This window comes from Limanda limanda, chromosome 8 (genome assembly GCF_963576545.1).
Source record: "Limanda limanda chromosome 8, fLimLim1.1, whole genome shotgun sequence".
Taxonomy (NCBI): Eukaryota; Metazoa; Chordata; class Actinopteri; order Pleuronectiformes; family Pleuronectidae; genus Limanda; species Limanda limanda.
In genome coordinates this window covers 8,267,132-8,291,983 of record NC_083643.1, presented here as the reverse complement: position 1 = coordinate 8,291,983, position 24,852 = coordinate 8,267,132, and the positions used below count along the sequence as shown (strand labels likewise).

Sequence of the window (24,852 nt, the reverse complement as noted above, 5' to 3'; positions counted from 1 at the left end):
TAATATTCTGTTCCTATTCCTTAATTGTTGATATCTTAGTTAGTTAGCTTAGCTTGGTATAAAAATTTAAATTCTCTTTTAATCCACTCAGCACTGTGCCGGTGGGGCGGGGTGGGTGAAATGTTTGAATCCACAAAACACTTTTGGAGTTTCAGGGTCAAACAGTGTTGCAGCCAAATCCAAAACAATTGAAGTAACCGGGGACCACTTCTTAAAATGTAAAAAAACAAGAGAAACAACTAAAATACAATGCCTCCATATTGATGTGGTGTCATCAAAGAGTCTGGACTCTCCGACAGTTCTCACGAGGGAAATTATTTTATTTTCATGTGGTTTGAAGTCACTTAACGATGGTGCTGGTGTAGCTGCTAAAGCCATGGTTGTTTTTCAGTATAATGGGCAGAAGGAGAGCTGGTGCGTTATTCCTCAAACAAGAATCCACCAGAGGAGGACAGGGCCAAGAACAAGTGTCTATGGTCCTCACAACTATTATTAATATTTATCATATCACCTTGATGGAAGCAGTTGACGCTTGAGGAGGTGGAAGAAGAGTTTCCGAGTCATGACGTGAGAACAAGCTCCGGTTGGTGAGGTTAGCGTTAGCACAACAAAGCACACCATCTATCACCGAGGCACAGCTTTACATATGGTAATTGAATTGGATTCATCTAGTGCTTTTTCAGTGGAAACACGTTACACTACAAGTCACAGTAACCTATTCATAAATGCCTCTATATGAAGCTCTTTCCTATCACACATCACTCATGTTCTGAGTTCAGCGCCTTGCACAAGGACACTCTCGTCATGTCACAGACATTCTGGTAAGTGGACGAACCCGCTCTACCTCCTGCGCCACAGCCGCTCCTTACATCTAGATTGATTGATGAGAGGACGAGTGTGATTCCAAGGAAAACCAGTGTGTGACGGAAGGAGGTAGAGCATCAATGTTACAATACAATGGAGAGAGAGAGAAAGAGAGAGAGAGAGAGAGCTAGGAGAACACAAAGGGAAAGGGATGAAGGATGAGAGGATTTTATGGAAGATCAATGTTATCAGAAGAAAGAATCCATTTTCACTGCAGTGAGTGACACAGTAAATAGCAACAACAGCAACTGTTGAATATCGGCCTGCAGCTGCATCCGGCAGTTTTGAGGCTTTTTGATGTTTATAATCGAATCACCACATCTAAAACTTGAGATTTTGTTTGATTTTGGTTGCAAAGAGCAGGAGAGCAGAGAGGAGGAGAGCGGCGGACGGATGATACAATAGAGAGAAGTACTTCGGAGATGAAGAAGAGGAACGTATCAGACGCGGAAGTAGTACAGTTTGTCATAGATCAGATTTGTCATAGTTCAAACGGAGCAGAAGCTACAAGACCAGTGTTTGTCAAATCCCATTACTGCTACATGCGCTCTAACATATGACTTCATCAACAATAAAACTCAGGAGCTCTCAAAAGGGGTTTTACTCCTGCTGCTGAAAATACATATAATTCAGTAAAGTGCTCTCCTCCATCATCAAGATCCATTAAGTCTTCCTTGGAAAAATTGCTGAAAATGTCAAAATAAACAACCTCATCTCATCTTGGAATTATAAAGACAGTGATAAAGAAAAGAAATTCTGGATCCGCCCCAGATTTAATGGGTTCTCCTGTGGCCTTTGTCCAACAGAAATGCATTCTGTCGTTTTTTTTCTGTGTAATCCTGCTGACCAACATCAATACACAACCTTTTGGAGGAGCTTGTGTGCTCTTATATTCCATTTTACTCTTTATTATTGGGTGAAGATCATTTCCAGGCTAAACCACCAATGTGTCCTGGTCCTGACAGCGCCTCTGGTTTTGCTCTTGTGAATAAGAGCAAAACCACGAGGAAGACAATGAAATTAAAACATTTCAAAAGTAGTAGAGCGCTTCAAGGAAAATGAAGCTATATGTGAATTGAAATCTATGTGATAAATGAATTCGATTTATTTATTTATTTTAACAACTACGATTCATAGTTGTCCTTGTGTTACATTCATCATTCACAGCACACAATTACAACATTTAAGTATCTTTAAGAGTGAAAGCAACACATATTTCAATAATCACAATAATTGAAGCAATGTCAAATGCCAAGGAATCAAGCTTGGAATTTATGAATTTATGTATGAATTTTATAATAGTTTATAAAAACGTTTCAATTGAATTGTCAAAATAAACAACCTCATCTCATCTTGGAATAATAAAGACAGTGATAAAGGAAATAAATTCTGGATCTGCCCCAGATTTAATGGGTTCTTCTGTGGCCTTTGTCCAACAGAAATGCATTCTGTCGTTTTTTGTGTAATCCTGCTGACCAACATCAAAACGCAACCTTTTGGAGGAGCTTGTGTGCTCTTATATTCCATTTTACTCTTTATTATTGGGTGAACATCATTTCCAGGCTAAACCACCAATGTTTGCTGGTCCTGACAGCGCCTCTGGCCCCCTGACATATTTAACGTCTGTGTCACTGTCATTCATCCTTCGCTCTGACATGGCAGCGGCAAGGAGAGCATCGTACAGCGCTGCTTGGATAACAGAAAGGCAGGTAATGTGACATGGCATGAAGTGATTCATACGGACGACTACCGCACTCTGGAATCGTTGTACGTGAAAGGAGTCAAAGGACGATTAGCGACCTTGTGTGCAGACACGCGGGCGTAAGGCAGAAAAACACATCAGTGCTCGTGGAGGCAGCTCACGTGCTCCGGGGCACTTCATCGCCGCGGCACGCTTAACTGTCACTGTGCACACACACACACACGCGTGGTAATACCCAACACACACCAGAGGGTCACTCGTGAGCACAGTCAGTGCATTGTTGGAGTGAATTAAAAGAAAATAAGTGTACGTTGGCCGAGCAGGGGTGGAGGGTGTAACTCTGATGTTGGGTGTGATTGGAGCTGAGTGTTTTGGGAAAACTTCAGAAGGGCGAGATTTGAGCTCAAAGCCTCAGGTCGTCTATTCATGCTCAAATACCCTCCATCAAGACCTTGGCTGTAAAACCCACGGAGTGAAAGTCAGCTTTATATAATTCACACGAGAGTCTATTGTGAAAACAGAACTTAATGGCTTCAGGGCACTAAGTAACGCAAACAGAGAAAATCAATTACGGAGCTCATTTCTTGCGAAGAAAAGCGGCGATGAGACGTAAAGGAGGAGTGGATGGTAGGTTGAGTAAAAATCCCATCAACACCAGCATGGAGACCTTTACCACAAGTGTGTTGACGGCCTGTGGGTCTGCCTGCTGGACTGAGGACTCATAAGTCCGGCACAAGGTTTATAAGTCCATGAATTCTTATTTCATTTGCCCCCTTAGTGCAATTCATAACCACTTGGTTTTTGTGCAATAGCAGACAGCGAGTCATGCATCGAATAACGTCACTGGCATCTTTCTGCTAATCTTCACTGGACTGAAGCTGGTCCGAGGAGAGAAATGAGGAGAAAAAGAACCTTTGTAAAACAAGTTAACACGACGCCCATTTGAGATAATGGGCTGATGCACTTCATGTGTGTGTGCTTCATTCACACAGAACAAGCAAAACTGAGATTGAACAGCAAACCATCTGGTCAGTGGACGACCCGCTCTACCTCCTGACCCGTAACCACCCACCAGAGTTGATACTGTGGAGATTTGAACACACATGGACGAACGTCACTTCTATTTTCAGACCATAACATCGCTTTTGTTAAAATTTCCTCAATTCAGAGTCAGACTTTCTCATTTGACTTCATTTTCTTAAAGGTTATTAACAAAAAAAACCTTAACTTTCAGAGTTTGGCAACTTTCCAGCTCTGGCTTCTCAGCCCACATGCGTTAAGCTGTGCAGATGAAGTGCCGCAGTCGACCGAGCAGAAAGACAACTTGTGCCTGCCGCGGACGGGATGGGACGGGGGGGGGTGGCTGGGTTAGGTTTGGACTCCACAGTGCCGAGGGCGGCCTGGGACTTGGCCACCATTAATTACCACTAATGAGCTGAGCATGAGTGACCTGATGGTGATGGACTGCTCGTCCCCTGCATGGAGCAGAGAGAGAGAGAGAGATGTGATGCAGCGTTGTGATGGGACATGTGGGAGAATGTGGCGGCGCTGGTTAGAGGGGTGGAGCAGCCAAAGATTCATTCTGATGGTTCAGATGAAAATAAACACGACGAAGAAGAAGAAGTGCTAATTCATCTTGATTTATCGTGTGGGATTAAGTCGCTCGGAGGCGTTTATCAAGAGACTGTTTCAGTTCAGAGCAAACTCTTTGAGTTCGGGGTCAGAAATAAACGACACAGTTTGACTTGTGCACTATTTGTGTCTCTGAAAGACTTCAGTCTCCATGTTTTTCTGGTTTAAACCTTTAAACTTGTTAGTGAACGCCTCAGGAACTGAACACTGAACTTGGCCATTTCCACAATGGCTCCTTTTTGCATTTATACTACTGGCGGGCACCGTTTGAATCTCACAACTCTGAAGCGGGAACAGAGTAGAAAAGAAAAAAAAAACGGGGACTTTGTGTGTGTGTGCAACGTGCATGTATTAACATGTGCACAACCCACAGATGTGTCCGTGTGTGTGTGTGTGTGTGTGTGCATACTCCAGTGTGTTTGGATTTGAAGTGGCTGCTCTCTGCCAGCCTCCTCCTCCGCCCTCCGAGCCTCTCACAGCAGAGCCAGTGTGCCTGAAGTGGAGGCTGGGAAAACATGTGGGGGGGGAAACCCGGAGGAGCTGGAGGGAGACCCGGCCTACCTGCAGCTGACTGGAGTCACTCGGCAGGGGCAGACGTCCAAAATACGATACCTTCAATATTTTCTTTGGCTGGATTTGTGTGTTTCCTTGAAGGGGATGTACGCCTGGTGCACAGGCTGTGACAGTTTGAACCTGCAATAACAAAATCCCGCTGTGGGAACGTGAGCCAGTCCGATAACTGGTGTGTTTCGTTTATTTCTGTTTGTGATGCATGAGGCTGTTTCTGCCTCGTGAGTGCGAGAGGACACGTTTCTTCTGAAAGACAAACTTGATTTAGTGGGTGATATTGCAAAATTGCTCAATTACAGCTTGGCCAGTTTTCACCCTCGAGCATTAGTGTAATCGTTCACTCACGAGACTTAACAAAGGGGACATTGTTTGTTTTTTTGTCCGACGTCCAACATATAATAAGCATAACATACGAGGTCCCTGGGGCTCCTCCCCTGGGGTTTGAAGCATTGTTCAGAATTGATCACATTTTCCGATACGGCCGCTCTTAAGGCTCCATTATGCTTCTACGTATCCGTGTCGCGGAGAGGGATGCACGGATACCACGGACTATTTTTGATTTATGCTTTTCCGACGACCGTCCGTCTGAAAACAATTCACCGCCAAACAGTAGGTGGCGCAACGGAAGACGAGCTCAGATAAGCCTACCCCATTTCTGGGAAGAAGAAGTCCACGTGTGTTTATTTACCTCAGGTGCTCCTACCTCCACTAGACGCTCTTCAATTTTGCTATCCATATTCGTATCGTAGTTGTGTTTGGATTTTAACGTGTCCGTCTTATGATACAGTATATGTAAGAAAACCGGAAGAAAACCGGAAGAAAACCGGAAGTTTGAGGTCCGGAAATGTACGGAAATTATGTTGTTAGCGGACCAATCACAGCAAAGGGCTGTCCGTAGGCTATCCGAAATATCCACGGATAGTAAGAAAATCAGAGGTGCACGAAAAGCTCTCTGGGGCATTCGGAGAGGGCGGTCCTATCTGTCCGTATCCGTAAAAACAGAGTAGCATAAATCGGCCTTTACGTGATCAAAGCAAGGGCCGCTTGGAGGAGCCCCCCCGAACAGCAGAGGGTCCTTCCCCCGGAGGAGGGGTCGGTGCTGGAGGGGAGAGAAGCAACAGGGAGCGGCACACAGCCCCAGGCCTCATCACTCTCTGCCAGGCGTGGCCCACTTCCAGTCAGTGGCTGTGCGACACGCGGCCACTTTGCAAAGTCAGAATGATCGATCACACGAGGCGAGTTAAACAATTACGGAGCGACGGGGAGCTCGATGCCGCTTAAACCGCCGGTCGCTCATCACGACGCCGCTCAAGGAGGAGCGAGGAATCATCACTCACGGAAAACCAAAGTTTGAGCTTTTTTATTGATGTTAATGATGACAATATTATGGGAAGGTGTGGTTTTTTTTGACTGTTAAGAGTCACCGCTTGGATTCCATCCATCCATCAAAAACATCGCTCGTCCTTTGTGGTCGAGAGGCAGGGACAGGCTGCCACTTATGAGACGCACAATTCACACAATTTAGAGTCTCCAGTTTATGTCCAGGAATCAAACCTTCTAGCTTTGTGCAATAAATATAGAGACTTGGGTATATACAGCGATAGATAAAGTCAAACCTATACAGGTAAATCCACACACATTTGAATTCATCTCTGCGAATTTCCTTCAGGATTAAAAAAGTCTTATTTCATTGTGTTTTCATTCTGTTTCATATGAACCAGGGGCACAAGGAGAGAGAGAGAGGGAGAGAGAGAGAGAGAGAGAGAGAGAGAGAGAGAGAGAGAGAGAGAGAGAGAGAAAGAGAGAGAGAGAGAGAGAGAGAGAGAGAGAGAGAGAGAGAGAGAGAGAAATATTCATAGTTTTCCACTGTGCAGGGCGTTATCATGCAGGTGGCTGATAACTGAGTTTCTCCTGCCCGCTGTGAATACATCAAACCAGCGTTTCAGAAAGAAGAGGAGAAAGGAGAGAGCGGTGCCTGACATGATTCTGCAGTGACGCACGGTGCAGCGGGGGGGTCAAGGCCTGTCTGCCAGGTTGGCAGCAGTTATCAGATTATTTCCACCAGTTTGCAGACACGGGACTCCGGGGAGGAGCCGAGGGAAAGAGGGGATATGTTCTGTGGCCAACGGTTTTGATAGTCGTTGGATATTATGATGCACACGGGCAGCGTATGTGTCATTGTGTGTGTAACATCTGAAATGAAATTATAAATAAATGGAGTAACACATGGAAGTGTGAATGCAAATTTAATGAAGACATTCATGTCCCGTGTTCGTCTGACATTTGTGTATTATCTTAATAATACTTTGTGAATAAGAGCAAAACCACGAGGAATACAATGAAATTAAAACATTTCAAAAGCAGCAGAGCGCTTCCACGAAAATGAAAATCCATGTGAATAGAAAATCGATGCGATAAATGAATTAGATTTATTTATTTATTTTAACAGCAACGATAGACCAGTGTTTCATAATTGGCCTTGTGTTGCATTCATCATTCACAGAACTCAATTTAAAAATTAAAGTAACTTTAAGAGTGGAAGCAAAACAAATATTTAAATAATAACAATAATTGAAGCGATGTCAAATGCCAAGGATTCAAGATTGAAATTTATGAATTTATATATGAGTTTCATTAAAGTCTTCTACATTGAGATGGTAGATACCTTTAAATACTCTGGTATGACTCCCTTATACTTTCAAGCCTCATATTCAGATCTTGGTAAAAAAGAACTTGCCAGACCAGTGTTTCATAATTGGCCTTGTGATGTCAAATGCCAAGGGTTCAAGATAGGAATTTATGAATTTATATATGAATTTTATAATAGTTTATAAAAATGTTTCAATTGAAATTGTTTCTTCCACATCGAGAGGGTTAATACCTTTAAACACTCTGGTATGACTCCCTCATACTTTCAAGTCTCATATTCAGAGCTTGGTAAAAAATAAGCTGAGGCTCAAACTCAGGTTCTATTTTAAAGTGTTTTTATCTTTCAATGTGAAAAACTTGCTGCCTCGTTCTTACTTGTGCTGGACTGTGGGAGCTTTGTACGTCGCTGCTCAGACATCGCATTTGATCGATACATCCGACCATGTTGCCCTTCGTCTCATCACTAACTGCAAAGCCTTGACTCATCATTCTCTTCACTCTGCAACACACTGGCACTCACACCGGCTTCACTTCATATACAAGGGAATTATTGGGCTGCTTCCATCCAGTCTGTGCTCTAATAGCACCCAGAAGTGTGATGGACTCTTACTTTTACATGATGTCTGAACCAAACAATTTGGAAAAGGGCGCTCAACCCCATCAGACTAGAATATTTTACCAAAAGATGTAAAACGATGCTATTTGATTTCATTGAATGCTTTTAAACCCATTTTAAAAGACTAGCAAATTGTATAGTTTGGATGTGGACGTTTATGACCGTTTGGTTTGTTTTGCAACATCATGTTTTTATGTTGCAACTCTGAACATCTTGTTTTTTACTGTTAGTTTGTTTGTGTTGCCGCCTGTCTTGGTCAGGACTCCCTTGAAAGAGAGATTTTTAATCTCAACGGGACTTTTCCTGTTCAGATAAAGGATAAATTGAATAAAAACACATCCTCCACTGAACAGGCTGCACTGTGATAGAAACGCTGGTGTCATTGTTCGTCATTGCTCTGGAACATCCAGGACTTTCTAAATATTTCCCCTCAGAATACTCTGAATCATCCGGTCTTCCATGATTTCATTGCATGTTTACTCAAAAACTACTGAGCCAAATGTAATTAAATTTATTGGAAGGGCGAGGCATGATGAAAGGAAGAACAAATTACATTTTCATGTGGAGTTTGAATGAATGGGTGGATCACTGTCTACAACATGGCGACACCGGGCCTTGGCCTTGGCTACCTTTAAGTTGCAAAGTGAATCTTGTGCTTTTAAAACTGACATGTGGTCAATGCTAGAGCGATGGACTGGGGACAGCAGCAGCAGCAGAGTTATGCAGAGTCTGCAGAGATTCAGGGTTGCAGAAATGTGCAGTGCAGAAATATGTATTCATTACCACACAGTCAGACTGAGTCACACACACTGGCACAGATGTAGGAGCCACCGTTCTCACAGGCACACAGAGCGGGAGGATTTACCGTCTTATTTACTTTGCGCGTTGCTTCATATTTATGTTGCTGACTTTTCAGGTCCGAGAGCGAGTCGGCTTAAAAGCTCCCCGTGTTTGCAAGCAGCTCGATGTGATGTCACCGCTGTAAAATATCCCCCTGCAGCAAATCTCATTTTGTGTCATTAGTCATATCCTTTAATTACTCCAGTGCCCTCAGTGCTAAATGAGCAATTACTTCAGAGCATGGCTGCATTCAGTGGGACTGCTCCGTTTGTTTCAGGGGCGTTTTCCTATTTTTCTTTAGAGTCGTAACTCACGGCGAAGTCCATCCTTGACTTTCCTGAAATGTGACAGACCGCACAAACCCACTTCCCCCCCCTCCCTCCCTCCCTCCCTCCCTCCCTCCCTCCCTCCCCATATCAGATTATATGAGATAATTGTGAGGGAGAAAAATACTGTAGTGCTGCTTTTGAAGACACTCCCAGAAGCCCGTGCGGAGGTAGTGCAGGGTGAGCCGAGAGATTACGGCTCAGTGGCTTCAGATTTATCCCTGCTGCTGCTGGTGATTGCCGGCATTGTCTGGAAAGCATCCTGGGGGGGGCGTGCGACTCTTGGATGTTACGCTCAGACTTATTACCCTTGATGGAAGGAACGAGATGAAAAGAAAGAAATAATAGTGGGAGAGTTGGTACCTTCGGGTTGGAAACACACACGGCCTGCAGGGGGAGGCTGGTTTCCCTCTGATTGGAGACAATTGTGTAATCCTGGTTGTCACCCGTCACAAGTACTCCATCTGCGTGTGTGTCTGTGTGTGTGTGTGTGTGTGTGTGTGTGTGTGTGTGTGTGTGTGTGTGTGTGTGTGTGTGTGTGTGTGTGTGTGTGTTTTCGCTTGACTTATTTACATCTGTCTCATGTTTGGTTTTAGTTGAGCCAGCAGACTTGTCCACAGCCTCTCTCTTTTGTTTCTTTGTTTCTTTCTTTTTCTCATTAGAAAGCTGATTATATTAAAGGACCAATCCATGATTTAAGTGTAAACAGTAGAGAACATTTTGTTAGAATATATACCAGAAGTATTCAAACTGTGTATGAAGATGTACGAAGTGTCTAGATCGCTACCCGGTGGCCTGGCTGCACTATAGGTCGTAAACCACGTCTCCTCCATGTTAGTGGATGGGACAGGGACCATGAACTATCAAATACATTTTTCTCAAAAATATTTTGTCATTGTAGGTGGTTTTTAACATATTGATGTTTATTCAATCATGTTTATTCTGCAAAGTTTGATGTCAAGTAGTGATTTGATGCTTTCAAAATGGGGGAAGTGTTATGATTGACAGCTGAGTCTGACCCTTTATAAACAGTCTTCGTTTCAATTATAAAGTTGAAGAAGTTTTTGCTGAAAAAAGGTCAACACTCCACTTAATTTTGTTGCAATTATGTTTCTTCCAAAACAGTTTTGCTGTTGCAAAGAAACAAGTTCTAAGTGACAGGGTTAATTGGTGACCCCCTTCCTCATTACCTTTGTCTAGTTTTTCCTTTGTTAATACAATAATATTGATTAGCACAACTTCTACACAATTCATTTTACTAATTAAATAGATTTCCCTTAAGAAAATAATGCCAGAGAACAGCTCCGTAATTAAAGGGCTGTCAACAGAGGCGAACGCAGAATCCGCCGAATCAGACTGTGAAATTGCTCCGTCTGTTTGCTTCCTGATTTCTTAGTGTCTGACGAAGTGCTTCATCGAATGTCAATGACGAGGTGCCGCTTCATCCAGGAGAATCTAATCTAATGAAAGATCGTACGCAGCGTTCACACATATCAAGTGAAACAACAACACGGTGGAGGGCGGCAGGCGGACAGAAGGATTCCCTGGTTGGTTTGAGCCCCATTGCAGTGTCCTTGTATCAGAGTCTGAACTCTGACCTCACAGGCGTCAATAAAGGACCAATATATCACATTGTCTTATGCATTCATTATCATTGACTTGTAAAAACAACAGCAACAGAGGTTCCATGTTACAGTGAGCTCCTGAACACATACAAATAAACCCACAGTCGTTTCCCACCTGGGGTTCTCAGGTACTCACACACGTGACGACACATCAGGAGGATTGTGTGTTTGTTTCAGAGCAACACAACACAAAACCGGAGCTTTTTCTTTGCTCTGAAGCAAGGACAACAAGAGAGATCTTCAACGGACTCTATTCAGAATGGGGTTCCCCAGTAATTTGAATTTTTTTCTTTAAAATTTGTCGAACATTTGTTTTTCCCTCTGCAGAGTAGGTCACACTTCGTTATTAAGACTTTTATATTATTAATACTTGTGGGTTTGTAGTATTAAGTAGAGTCTAGTCTTGATTCCGGAGCTTTCTGACGACCGAGTCGTTTGAACTGTCGGCACAAGCAGCCTTTTCCTAATAACGTAGATGTCCTGACTCCCTAGCCTTTTGGTCTTGGCCAGTGTCGAGGAGCTTGAAACTGTGGGTGGGATCATGAGCTCATATTCAACCCGTAAATGTAGAGTTTTACAACTTTGGTGATAAATGTGATTTTAAAAGCAGCATTAATGTATTTCATCAAAGAAAAGTCGTATAATGTAGTTTACGGCTCAAAATTCACATTCAAGTGTGACTTAATATTAGCGTGTGTGTGTGTTCATGTGTTTGTGGTTTATACAGTTTTGTCATACACGTCCTTCTCTGTAGTGTCCTTATTTAAACGGGCATTTGCACGTATATTTTCTCTCTGGAGTCGGACTTGTACAGTTTTCCTTTATGCCCGTGGGCCAGGACAAACCCTTTAATAGACTGGTGGCTACCTTCAAACCTACTGTAGTCACCTGAGAACCCAAAGGCTGACTGTGCCTCTGGAGATTTACAATCCACCCAGGTACACAAACACTGGCTCTGACGAACACAGTGTCACATTCACGCCTGCAGCTCGAAAAAACATGGCCAAGATTAATCAGAGTGAATAAAGCAGCCATTTAGAGTAGGGTAGGGCATTATAACACACACTTTTCCCTCTTTCCATCTTGCTGTGTCGCCCTCTATGATCACTCGCCGGTATACAGTACATATGGCGGCCATCTGGCCTGGCAGCATAGAGCCGGAGCCCATAGTGGGGAAGCACTACTGTGATGCATGTACAGTAACAACATGATTAACCCTTAAGAGCCACAATCGTGCTCCACTATCACATTTGCATAATGCCTTTTGATGCATTCGTCATCCCCCCTCACCTTTTCTTCCTCTCTTTAATTCTTTCTTATCAATGACCAACACTCAGGTCCGCTCTTACGTCTCATTCATCCGGCATCAATGCACAGCTCTGACTCCGCTGCATCTTATCTGCCTGTGAAACCCGATGCCAGTGTTTCTGCAGAATCTGCAGTATGTTTAGGGAAGTGCTCTCTGCTCTCTGTGTCGCATCCAAAATAGATTTAAGTGCGGGGTAGGAGCCACATCGAGGTCAGCGCTGCTGCCCCACTGCTCCAGTCAACCCTGGGACACGGAAGAATAGAAACTACAACAGTCTGCCCTCTGACAGACAGACCCAAAGAAAAACAAGAATGGCACTCAGTGGAGCGCATACCTCTGGCAACGGTCCCCTTTGGAAACCATGTTTAAATCTGCAAGTTCCAGATTTTTGTTTTGATTTGCCCCAAATTGCACACACTTGTAGATATCAGTCCCATTAGTATGTCTGGTAGTTTTCATTAGGGTCCATGATTTATTCTCTGGGAAACTGTTTTCCTTTGTTTAGATTTGCGCTAAAATGCAATTGGTTTATTTTGGACATGGGTGAAAACATAACCTGCAAAGTACCATTATAATGTTTGTTTATGCAGATACAGCATTTGTGTCATTTAATCTTCAAAAAGATGATGGCACATGATTTCAATATCCAACGTTTTTTCCTTTTTATTAAAAAAAAACTTGGACTAAGCAGAATTAAATATCACATGAAAGCAATAGTAGATATTTAAGGTATTTGTGTTCTGACTACTTTCATGCATCGTAGCTTAGCTTAGCACAAAGACACAGCTAGTAAAGTTTAAACATTAAATTAGCTCTGACGTTTGGCCTTTAGCCCTTTTGTAAAAGTGTAATTTCAACTTGTTTTTTGCATCATGAACACGATATCTCTGCAACACCTTCTGGAAATTTATTCAAATTTGGCACATTCACTTGGACTTAGTGGATTAACTGGTGACAATGTGGTGGTCAAGGTCACTTTGACCTCACAACACACATTTTGGATAATAAATCAAGAATTCATACACCTATTATAACAAAAATACACTAAATACATTCTCTACAGTCTTCACCACATATGTTGAATGAGACACAGGCATGGTTTTGAAGAGTTCCTGGTTTAGGATGTAAGTCTAGTTGACTGTGCACTGGGTCTCTTCAGTGCAGCTGCCTATCACAGAATATGACTAAGGTGCATTCAGTGACATCTTAATGGCCGGACTCATTACTTCTTCTCCAGTGACAGTGTCTTGCCTGGAGCCTCCTCTCCTTTCTCTCTGCTCTGCAACACTGAATAGCTGCCATATGGCAAACAGGACTGGTCCACTTAAAGAGGGGCAGGTGCCCGATATCAAGTCACAACATTATGCATCAACAAAACAATAACCAACTGTTTTGTCATTACGATTATGGACAAGGAAACAAGTTCCAACAATTTGTGGAATTAAACTTTGCTTTAAAAAACCTGACATTTCATTTCCTGGCAGATTTCATGGTGCAGTGACAATCCCGAGGAAGATACAGAGGACAAGTGTTGTCATGACACACACGCACACAGACACACAGGGGGAGCAGCTATAGAGGCTGGCTGGCATGTAAGAGCTCCATCAGTTCCTCCCTGAGGGCAGACAGGGGCTTGCATTAGGACGCAGAGAGCCAGTGATTCACCTTCCCTCAGTCCACGCTGAGAGCATCAGGCCCTCTGCTGTCAGCTGCTTGTTCCCCTGAACCAAGGTTAAGGAGCTGAGCAGTTTAAAGCTCAAGTGCATCAGTGAGGGGGTTTTATTCATATGTTTATTCTGCAATAGATTCATTCATAAGCAGATATTTAGACGCAGTATAGGAAGGATGCTGGCGACACTAACAGCACCATCAATGGCTTTGTAACACTGCGTTCCTTTTGGAGCTCGGCACTCGGAATGACGTCACACCCAAACAATCAGATAACATGTTTACGTTATCCAGCTTGCCAGTGTAAGCAGAACCAGTTCATAATAACGCATCACGTTCACTCATGGAGGTAAGCTCACATGCACAAGAGCAGAAGAAATGTATTGTTTGCACAAAACTTGGTGGAAGGATGACAAGTGGGTGAGGGGAGAACCCATTGCATATTTCGTTGTGGATCTGGATCAGGGTTTCTATCCTGGAGTTTTTCTTTCTTTCTTTAAAATAGTGAGATTCGGCCTTTTTCACCTTCTCACTGAAGCACTCTTCATGGATCTTGAAGATAAAATGTAACCAAATCTATGGGACTAAGTGGAATCTCTTGCAGCTTGGTTGAATTGAAGGGGATTGTTATGTTCTACTGAGTGTCATTTTAGTTCATATTAAATTTATGGTGTGATTATTTACAACTCGGCTTTAAAGGAAAATCCTGGCTTGGTTCTGCTCCTGTGATCTATTTGGTTCACAAATAGCAGATCTGCATTGTTCAATACGAAATAATAATGATAATAATTTATAATAATGATTGTTCCTGACTTCTTAATCACATGTTAGCATCACCTTGTTATTTCTGATCTATACAGCACATTAAAGAAGCTTTATCCAAGGTTGTGTCCTAAGAAATAGTTTTAAGATAAAAATTCAATTAGATTGAATCATTTTTCTCCAAACTTTCCTCATTACGTTTTCTGTTTGTTTAGACCTTTTTCTTAAATTATCAGATCCTATGACTTCATGCTGACGATCCTGTTTAATTACTAGATTGATAGATTAGATACGGTGGAAATGAATATAGACAAATAAATGAATGAAACATGTTGAAGGTGAAGACCGGGCCAAGTTTAAAGTGACCTTTTTAATCCATAATCCAGTTATGAAAATGATGGCGCCCGCCGTGCATTATTTAGCTAAATCCCACCTGGGGGGTCTTTAGAGTGTTCACATCAAAAGTGGTGGCTCATGAATTCTGTGGTCACGCTCTTAACGTGCTATTTACTCTGGTGTATAATTGTTTGAGAAGAAAGGGGGCAGCAGGAAGGTGCCAGCGTTGCCCCCCTGCTGCTTTAAATGGTTTTAATGGGTTTCCTGGAGGTTGCATGGCTCCTTGCCAAAGAGGGCACATAGTGAGCAATAAAAGAAATAGAGGAGGTGTTTTAGAGTAATCCCTGCTGATGAGGTCCTGCAGAAACAGAAACAGAAAGTTTATTTTCTTCATAGAGTTGAGCTGGTTGGTTTCTCTGGAGCTTTGGCTGGAAAGCTGTGGCGGTGCAGGACACCTGACACCGGAGCAGGAGGTGTCTCTTTGTTCCGGGCTGGAGCCGGTTGTCAGACCTAAACAAAGATGTAGGAGATGGGGCCGCGGCCGCTGCTCGGCTGGCAGCTGCTGTGCAGGTTTATAAGCAGAATAACTCTGACTTATTATCGAGAAACCCATTCCCAGATGTTTCTGCCACGCTGTTTTTTTATTGGTCACAAAAGCCAAGTTTAATCCCAAGCACGCCGTTTAAATCAGCACATTAAAAGAAGTGTGGGTTTTATTTTCAAAGGAAGTGTTACATACTAATTAACCACATTTCTCTATGAGCTTAACTTATATAGAGATTTGAACATGATATTTCAGTTTTTACACAAGGCAAAGCCAAAATCACTTTACTTGACAAAGGGCAAAACTGCAGCATGTGCCTCATGGTTTCCCAAATTTATATAAATCTAATAAAATAGAGAATAATACAACTAATATAACTTTTCTGAACTGCAGAAAAAAGGCGCACAGAACTTTAAGATGATGAAACTTCCACTAATTTAAGTCTGTTCAGCAGTCTGAGGAGTGTTACTACACACGTACATCTAGAATTGTGACAATTACTTCCTGTGAGTTCTGTCTCCTCGTGGGTTTTCTTCTACTTGCTTAACGACATGATGACTGGGTAAAGTTAATCTGAGACTCTCGCCCAGTATCAGCTGAGATTGGCGCCAACTCTGCCCTGTGACCATCATAGATACATGGTACATCACCAACGTTATGGCAAACATTACAAAATAAAATAAACTTTGGAGAAGTCTTTCATTTATAGAGCTGTCACTGTCACTTTGTTTGATGCATTTTATTCAATTCCAAAAAGTTGGAACAACCCTCCATTCAGCCAGAAGGAAGTAACACAACCCTCCCTATTTTCTGAAACTCTGCCAATAACTTTCATACAGTCCTTTACTTTCAACTTCCTTTGGTCTCATTAGGGAAAATTGAAATGAATCACTCTATGAGAAGAATGAAGAATGTCACCTCTGCCGCAGGCTGCATGTGCGTTAAATTAGCAGCATATTAAGTGAGTGGAGCCATTAAAAGCAAAGACACTTTTTCTTCACAGCGATTAGGCGGCTGAGTGGAGTCGCTGCTTTCAGCCTTTTCTCTGTAAGTCGCCACCGTGCAAACAGTGAGAGGGCAACCGGCCTCGTCCTTCCACAGCGAGGAAGAGTCACTAACATCCAGGGGTGTGAATAATGAAATATTACGTTATTACCTGTGGGACAAACCTCCGACAAGTTCAACAAGGAGACATGATTACCACCCTGCATGGCCTCTGTTGGTTTTCTCATCATTGTTTCAGTCACTTACACATTCATGCTGTGTTTTAATAATCTCTGCTTTAATCATATTTTTTTGTCATATGAGGAATGAATGAAGGGAAATATCAGGACATTATTTAAGTCTCCTTGTGTTCTGTAATTACAAATCACAGTCCGTGGTGCAGAGTGAAGTTACAATACTTTGCGTTCATCCTACCTGGTTTATCGGCAGTGAAGATTTTATATTCAATGTTTTTCATATTGATTTACTAAATTGATCTAACTTGTTCATACATTGCTTGGTGGTTATGTCAGAGGTTTGTGAAGCAATGACACAATCTTAAACCTCAAGTTCACACCTTTTCAAAATAAAGGTTCTTTCATTCAGCCTTATATTACGCATTACAGCAACAAAACAAATGCTGTGCTTTTACTTTAGGTGATTCAATGAATTTTGTTGAAATCAACAACTTCAACTCCCAGGAATGTCTGTATCAGTCCAATAAGGTGAATACAAAAAAAAAACGACTTGAAACGGCGTCATTTACGTCATGTTTTAGCCTGAAAACCCCTTAACCACTCTTCCATTATTATTATTCGAGTTAGTAGGTAAATCAAGACTAATAATGTCTCTCTCTCCCTCCCTCTCTCTCTTCCAGGTGTGCTGAGCCTACCTGAGGGTCTAAGTCTTCCCAGGGACCAGCAGCAGCAGCAGCAGCATCAGCAGCAGCAGCAGCAGCGAGCAGGAAAGAGCGGCGACGGAAACGCCTATAGTCAGTCGGAGCTGCGTTCTGTGGAGCAGTGCTTACTGGCAACACGAGTGGGCAGCATCTCTGAACTCAGTGAGTCATCTGTGTGCTGCTCTGCTGTTTGTGTGTGTGTGTGTGTGTTTTTACTTTTTTGAAATAGACAGTGACGGAGAGACAGGACACGGGTGAGAGAGTAGGTTAATGGTCTGGATCGCTGGGAGATCTGGTACGGACCTAATCATCGGGTCGCCTCTGGGCGGAGACGAGACCGTCGTTGAACCCTCCCTCAATACCCGCTGCTGTCAGTTTGCCCTTGAGCAAGGCAATTATCAGCCAATCGTCTCAGTGAAGATGCTCAGTTGTCACCAACATCTCGAGAAACGCCCTGAGTGGAGGCATGCTGAGTGGTCATACTGAAGCAACCTACTTATGTGTTGAGATGTTCAAATGTCACATGAGAATAATGTTTTAGTGTCCACATACTTTTTACTTTTCGAGTTGAGGGAACAAACCTGGAAAAATGCATTCAAAGTCAGTGTGTGTACTAGTCTTCGGGTTTGGGTTCTGGAAATCGAGTAGCTGTGGAGTTTAGCTGAAATTGCTGACACCTGGTAATTTGGGACGATATTCAAGAGTTTTGATTCGACTATTTTCATGCCAAAGAAATGCTCCATGCTCCACAACCAGAATTTTGTTCTTGGACTGGAACTCAGCATTGAAGCAGTATTGAAACCATCTGATACAATAGAGGAAATTAGTCTGGTGTGTTAGAGACTCTCTGGAAGAATGACCCCCCCCAACACTCAACACATTTGTTGTTTTTTTGGAAACTTCATAAGATACGACATGAGAAGCTTTATTGATCCCATGCTGTGGAATACAAAATTAAATAAAATGAACTTAGATATGTGAAGATACAACTGCTAGAAGTGGACTTTCCTTGCAACCCTACATTTAAAGAGAGACTCTAAATTCTAAAGGTGTGACTGTGAGTGTGAATATTCTCTGTTGACCAAGCGGAACACTGGCGACCCTTAAGAAAGGAGAAGCATTATAGATAATTTATGATAATCCTTTTGTGTATGTGTTTACAGTATTTAAATGAAGGTGACTCAGTGGCTGTTGTGCTGTCACTGTCAGCACTTATATAATAAACGAGAGCCATTGAATAGCTTATAAGTTAGTCCTCTTAGAGTTAATTGATTGTCTGTTCACTCACAATGCACTCATTGTTCAAAACATAATGGGCGTCAGAATACTTTCTGAATGCATTTATGCAGTTTACAAAGTCATTTACATTACACAGCTTTAGGAGTTATTTTATTTAAGCATAATCATTGTCTCGCTCTTGTTCCCACTCTTAAATAAGATACAATACATCACAACCAAAGTGGTTAAAACAAACGAGTTTCTACCTCGTTTTTCTATTTTTTGCAGAAACTTTGATGACAAACTTTTCATAAATCTGCTCCAATCTGAAAATCACTGAATACACAACAATAATCCAAACCTAACCCTGACCAGAAATAATCACAGAATCAAGATGCTCATCGGAGGCGAGGCACAGTTTGGTTTCTCTGCAGCTGATTCTAGGAAAACACATCTCAGAGCTGCAGCGTCCGCGGACAGAGACGAAAAAAGCAAATTCACTCACAAACACAAATTATCCCCCGATGTGTGTAACAATGTTTAAAAAGAAAAACTCAAGTCGAATTGTCTGGGATATGACTGCAGGGTCTGTTTCTGTTGTCATGGCATCGCTGTGTCAAGACAAGGCCGGGAACTATTTTCTATATATCTAGTGTAAACATTTATCATCAGAATAAACAGGCAGCCAGATTTCTTCAGTGTGTGTTTTCTCAGGACCCGAGGTGGGAGGGGTGGAGGGTGCAGCGCGGCCTTCCTCCGGGCCGCATTGTATTGATGAGGCCGAGCAAGGACTCATTCCGTTGTGTTGACACTGCAAACAACAGACAGCGGAGCGGCCGATGGATAATAGCAGAGCTTATTGCGACGGTATTGTTATCAGCTGTGGAGAAGAGGAATTCTGTAAATAACTATATAGGATCTGCAAACTGACACACGGCTCAAGCTGGGGCGAGAAATTAATAATTGAGAATAGCAGAAGCACCAGCGGTGATTGCACCATCAGGCTGTCACACAGTATATTTAAGAAAGAGCGAGATGGGAAACAAAAACAGAATAAGAGATGGGAATGTTGGGGGAAAAGAAGATGGACGAGAGTTTAATTTCTCTAAGATAAAGTTAACACAAACCAGCCAGCAGCATCACATCCATGTCTGTCCACAATCGTAATGAGGGAAGGAATTTAATAACAGTAGTAATAGTATGTTGTCTTAATTAGAAGTAACACAACGGTGCGACGATCAGCACTGACGCCTCGAAAGCAAGAAGGTCTTCACACCCCCTGTGTGGAGTTTGTTCTTCTCGTAGGTTTTCCCCAGGTTCTCCAGCTTCCTCCCACGAGACAACCAGACCAGGGTTAGGTGAATTGGAGACTGTGTGAATGTGAGTGTGAATGATTGCTGTTTTCATACATGAACACCGTAGGATGTCAGCAGAGTTGGGTCCAGACTCTCTGGAGGTTGCCTTTCACACAGTAACAAAGCAGTGGGAGATTCTCCACTCAGACGCGTTCACTCCGGAGCGTTAGAGGTGCAGAGGCAGGATGCTCTGGCAACCTGAATTCTTAAATTATGGCCCAAACCTGTCACAGATTTCTGTAAGGTCACCGTGACCTTGTCCTTTGACTTTGACCGACAAAATCCAATTAGTTCATTCTGGAGTCCAACTGAATATTTGGGTCAAATCTGAAGATATTTTTCAAGGTGTTGCTGAGATATCCCAATCAAAAGAATGGGAGGGTGGACAAAGAGAGGGACAACATTTCCTCCACAGCTGTCTCAGGCACAGTGAAATGTGCATCGTGTGCAGGGACACTCTTATGCACTGGCATTTAGACTCCATTTTCCAGGTTTGCCACTGATTTACCTCTTTGTATTTTCTCCTCCGTCAAAATGCCAAATTAGCATATTGGAATACGGCAATTATTAGAATTGTTGGTGTGCATCATCGCTCAGTCATAACCAATAACAACCTACTTCAACAATGTTCCGCACAGTTGACGTGTGTGTACCTCGATGTGTTACAGAACTGCATGTGCTCGATTTCTATTCTTAGAAGCACTGACGGATAAAGGACACTAAACAGAATGAGGTTTTCTCTGTTTACAGAATATGAAAAACTTATACAGCTGTTTATGATCTGCACAACAAAGTGAAACAAGTTCAAACGGCAGCAGTGTGCTGGATGTGCAACCTGCAGCTGTGTCATCATGCAGGAGACAAAGTTCTACACACAAACATCTGTACCGCGGTGGCGACCCACTGTGACGTCCCCATTGGTTTGTGATTTTTCGAAGACCTGAGTTTGTGCATTTTATCTAGCGCCATCTTTTTTTAAAATCCAGAAGTAACTATATTTGGAGGAGCTACACAAGTGACCTGCACCCATTGGACGGTACTAGCTGTCAATCAAACGATATCCAGGCTCCAATGCATACAGGGCTTTATCGTCTATTTGAGTCTAAATGTGACGCGAGTAACAAAATGAATATTCAATCATATTGGAGATGATTTGCAATCAAGACCATAAACTCCTCAGGAAAATGATTACTGATCACATTTTTCAGAGACTTGTTTAACCACAAGTTTCTTTTTGCCCCCTGCTGGTCATTCAACAGGTTTAAGGCACATGTGCATTGGCTTCACTTTCTGACCCCTGGAACTACGTAACATCAGACTTTACTGAATCTCTACAGACTTCTCACAAGGAGGCCAGGCGGAGAAAGTCTGCAGAAACTGTGGCGGGCCTCACTCAGACATTTGCGTTGACACATGCACCTCCTCTAGGAGACAATACAGAGTCTCTGTTATACTTTCTCATGTTCATGCATATGTTCTTCTTCGTGACTGCTGCACATCTCTTTGGTTTTTTTCCCACTTCCCTGTCTGTTAGCTATTGTCTTTTCCTGGACTGTCTCCCTGGGTTTTTTGGACTGAGAGTAAAGATTCAGCCTTTTACTCATCTCCTGTGTCCTCTCGGCATTAGACTCCCATCACTCAGCCATTGTCACAATTAATCCTGATTAGAAACACTGGAAACGTAATCATTCCTCATTATTGGACAAATTTAAATACTAAAACCACATTTCCCCTCAGAAAACAGACAGTTTGGAGCCGGTCGTGACCATTTCAAAGATCCTGTGGGTTTGTTTTTCCTGTTTGCGTCTCATCTGATGCTTTGTCTTTCCTGTTGGACTCTGGGCTGTTTGGCCATCCGCTCAGTTCTACATATCAAACATCTTTTTGTTGTGGCAACTTCAGTTTACAGATTTTATCTTCAATACCCAAAGCGTTACCATGTATGCACCGAAAGAAGCAGAATATTATAGGAAATAAGAGTTTAGTTATTTTTAGTGGGAAGTTTTATATTCCCCATCTGGCTCTGTGACAAGGATTTTGGAGGGATTACATCATTAAACCCTGACGTTGGTTGGTATCAAGACTTTGACAGACTGCAGGGACGATGTGTGCTTGTCCCTAAGTTGTATTATACGTTGTGAAGTTCCTGAAAGTTCAGATGTGATGATTAGGAAAGACGTTCTTAACGACAGCTTCACTCATTGCATCACAAAAGAATCTTGTTGTTTCTTTAAAAATGTTTTATATTCAAAGACAGATTCAGATGAGCGGCTTTTGGTCAAGTAGTTTTTTGACCTTGTCCTTTCTATCTCTTCCTAAGTGAGTCTTTTCACACTAGCCGCTCCATAACAATTGTGTTTGTGCACTCCATGTTGTCTGATGTGGACGGACCTAGCAGGAGGAATAGCAGCATCTTGAGTGTGGATGGCCACGGGCGACCATTAACCGCAGTCATGGCAGCGTAGCGGCGAATAATTGAAACACGGAAACTGTGATGATGGCAGCAGCTGCACAGCGAGGACCCATCCTTCAAAACCCAGAGTAAAGCTGGTTACTGTGTATTTATTTCCCCTTAAACGCCTGAATATAATAACTTTATTAGGAAGGATTGGCGACGCCTACATTTCCAAAGAGCCTCACTATGAAACACCCGTCACACACACTGGTGTAACAAGCTGTTGGTTGTTCTGTGCCTGGCACTGACCTTGAAGGTGCCACCCTGAAATCAGAGCAGCTCCCTGAATGGAAACTGACATATTTGTGTGATTTTGCGATTTTAAAGCCTTGAAAACAAAGAGCAAAGCATCCCTCTGCTAACAGTTAGTCCCCGAGACATTGGCGGATATAGGATTTCCAGGGGCCAAAGTTAACACAGAGGGGCTAATTCAATGTCCAACATCCATGCACTATTCCTATTTCAGTAAGGTGCACCTTTAAGTCATTCCTGGTTTATTATTAGCCTTGAACATAAATTGTGTTTAAGTAAGTGACTAGTTAGCATGTGTGTGTGTTCTCCACCTCTCCACCTCCCTACTTCTTCTTGTCAGCGTACAGATTTAATTACCCAGGATGTGGTGTATCGATTAAAAGGTAATGAAAAGAATATCGACGTTTCAGCTTATCAAACCGCTCCACTTCCGCCCGAATGTTTTCTCTCTCCGACGAAACAAACCCTCACAGCTGGAGGTTAAGTCCGTTTGCTGCTGTTATTTCTGCGTAGACCTGCTGAACGAGCCGCACTGAAACCTCACTTTATATGTTAAGCTGCTGCTGCTTCACTTCCGTCGCTCTCTTTCACCGTGAGAAATAATCTTCCTCCTCCGCCGTGCCGTCCTGCTCTGCTCTGCAAACATAGCAGATGTCACAGGTCGGCATAATAAGACATGAGACCTGGCGTCTGCCGACCACCTCGGACACCACGGTTACAAAATCATCTGTATTATTGATGGTACGATTAAGGGACAGACACTGGAAGAGCTCTATCTCGGAGGTTGTGCACGAGCCGGTCATTCCTGTGATAAGGTTTCCTGCACGTTGCATCAGGAGGCGATCCTCTCTCCCAGCGCAGCACCAGTGTTCCCAGAGGACAGTGCAGCGATTGACTGTTTTATTGCCTCAGTGCTCTTCCCTCAGTCCAGCATCCTTTTCAGACTCATCTCTCACATTGTCGAGGCTAAATGGAATGTTGGCAAGCGCCACAGAGCCCAGTTTTGATGCTAAACAAATCCTTTTGTCCGCTGTGTGTTCCCTGTTTTGTATAGGCAGATATACTGCTCTGTTCTGTGCAGTGTTCGTCCTTCAGACGGAGGAACCGAGAGCCATCACGCTCCAATGCTCTTTCTCTGGGAATAGGGGCAAATTGACCAGAAACCGTATGAGGCAAAGTGGACTTCATTACATTTTCTGTCATGGTGCAGTGGGTGTAGAACACAGACGGAATTACTGCTCCCTCAAAGTGAATGCATCTACATCGCCCCCTAGTGGCTGGCTGTACTGTAGGTTATAAATCCTGCCTCCTCCGTGTTAGCAGATGGGACAAGGGCCATCATTTAGGTTGTTCTTATAAAACAGCTTTATGTTTATATAAGTGTTAATTATTTTTATTTTATTTTATTGGTTTTCATTAGGTATTTTATGCTTTAAAAACAGGGTGAAACTTCATGATTGACATGTGAGACTGAGTCATTTGGAATATCTTAGCTTTTCTGCAACAGGAGGAAGTGGAGATCTTTATCAGCGGGACCTCGCCACCAGGCCTCCATCCCCCGATCAGGCTCCAAAGGAGGTCAATGGGGCAAGATGGCAGCGTTTTGTATCCGGGATATTTTAGCTTCATTTCTGGACAGTGGGAGGATGGAGTGGAGATGCATCATCCATCTTTATTTACTGTCAATGTTGTAGCCAGGAAGGAGAAGTGTTAGAAATCTGAGAGAACTCTGTGAATTGTGGCTTGGTCACAATGTTTGCTTGTGGATGACTTCAGGAAAACTGTCTGGTTTTGAAAGAGAACGTCGAATTCCTCTCTTGATTTCTGATGAGCTGAATTTGCTTTGCTGAAAGACGATATGTCTCGTCCCTTTAGAACTTTAGAACTTTTAAGTTCGAACTAGGAGAATATTTAAAATTTGTATTAGCAGAGTCCTCTCCAGCTTTGATTTCTCCAGCCCAGCTGGATGACCTTAAAGTACTGGCAAATTATGCAGAGGGAGTAGTTTGGAGTAGCTAATGTTGATCCATAAATATTCATTCTTCACACCGTATAGTCCTGATCGTGCTTATTCTCTCTCTGCGAGCTGCACAGTGAGGACTGGGGTGAACCCTCCCTGTCTCTTCCCATACCGTGCTTTGTGGAAACTCTCGATTTCCCCCGACACAGTCGACTCCAAGGGGGCTGGAAGAAATGAGGATGATTCCCCGATGTCTTTTTAAAGGCCGTGTGCTCAGAATATTCCTG

General features: G+C 42.9%; 1 protein-coding gene across 1 annotated transcript in view; it reads left to right on the top strand.

Annotated features, from left to right (window-relative positions):
• Positions 1–24,852, top strand: part of btbd11b (BTB (POZ) domain containing 11b) — a 76,800-nt gene that overhangs the window by 35,525 nt on the left and 16,423 nt on the right. Inside the window, exon 2 of the mRNA XM_061077132.1 lies at positions 17,305–17,487. Coding sequence (XP_060933115.1) covers positions 17,305–17,487 — 183 coding nt within the window. The remainder of the gene's footprint in view (positions 1–17,304; positions 17,488–24,852) is intronic.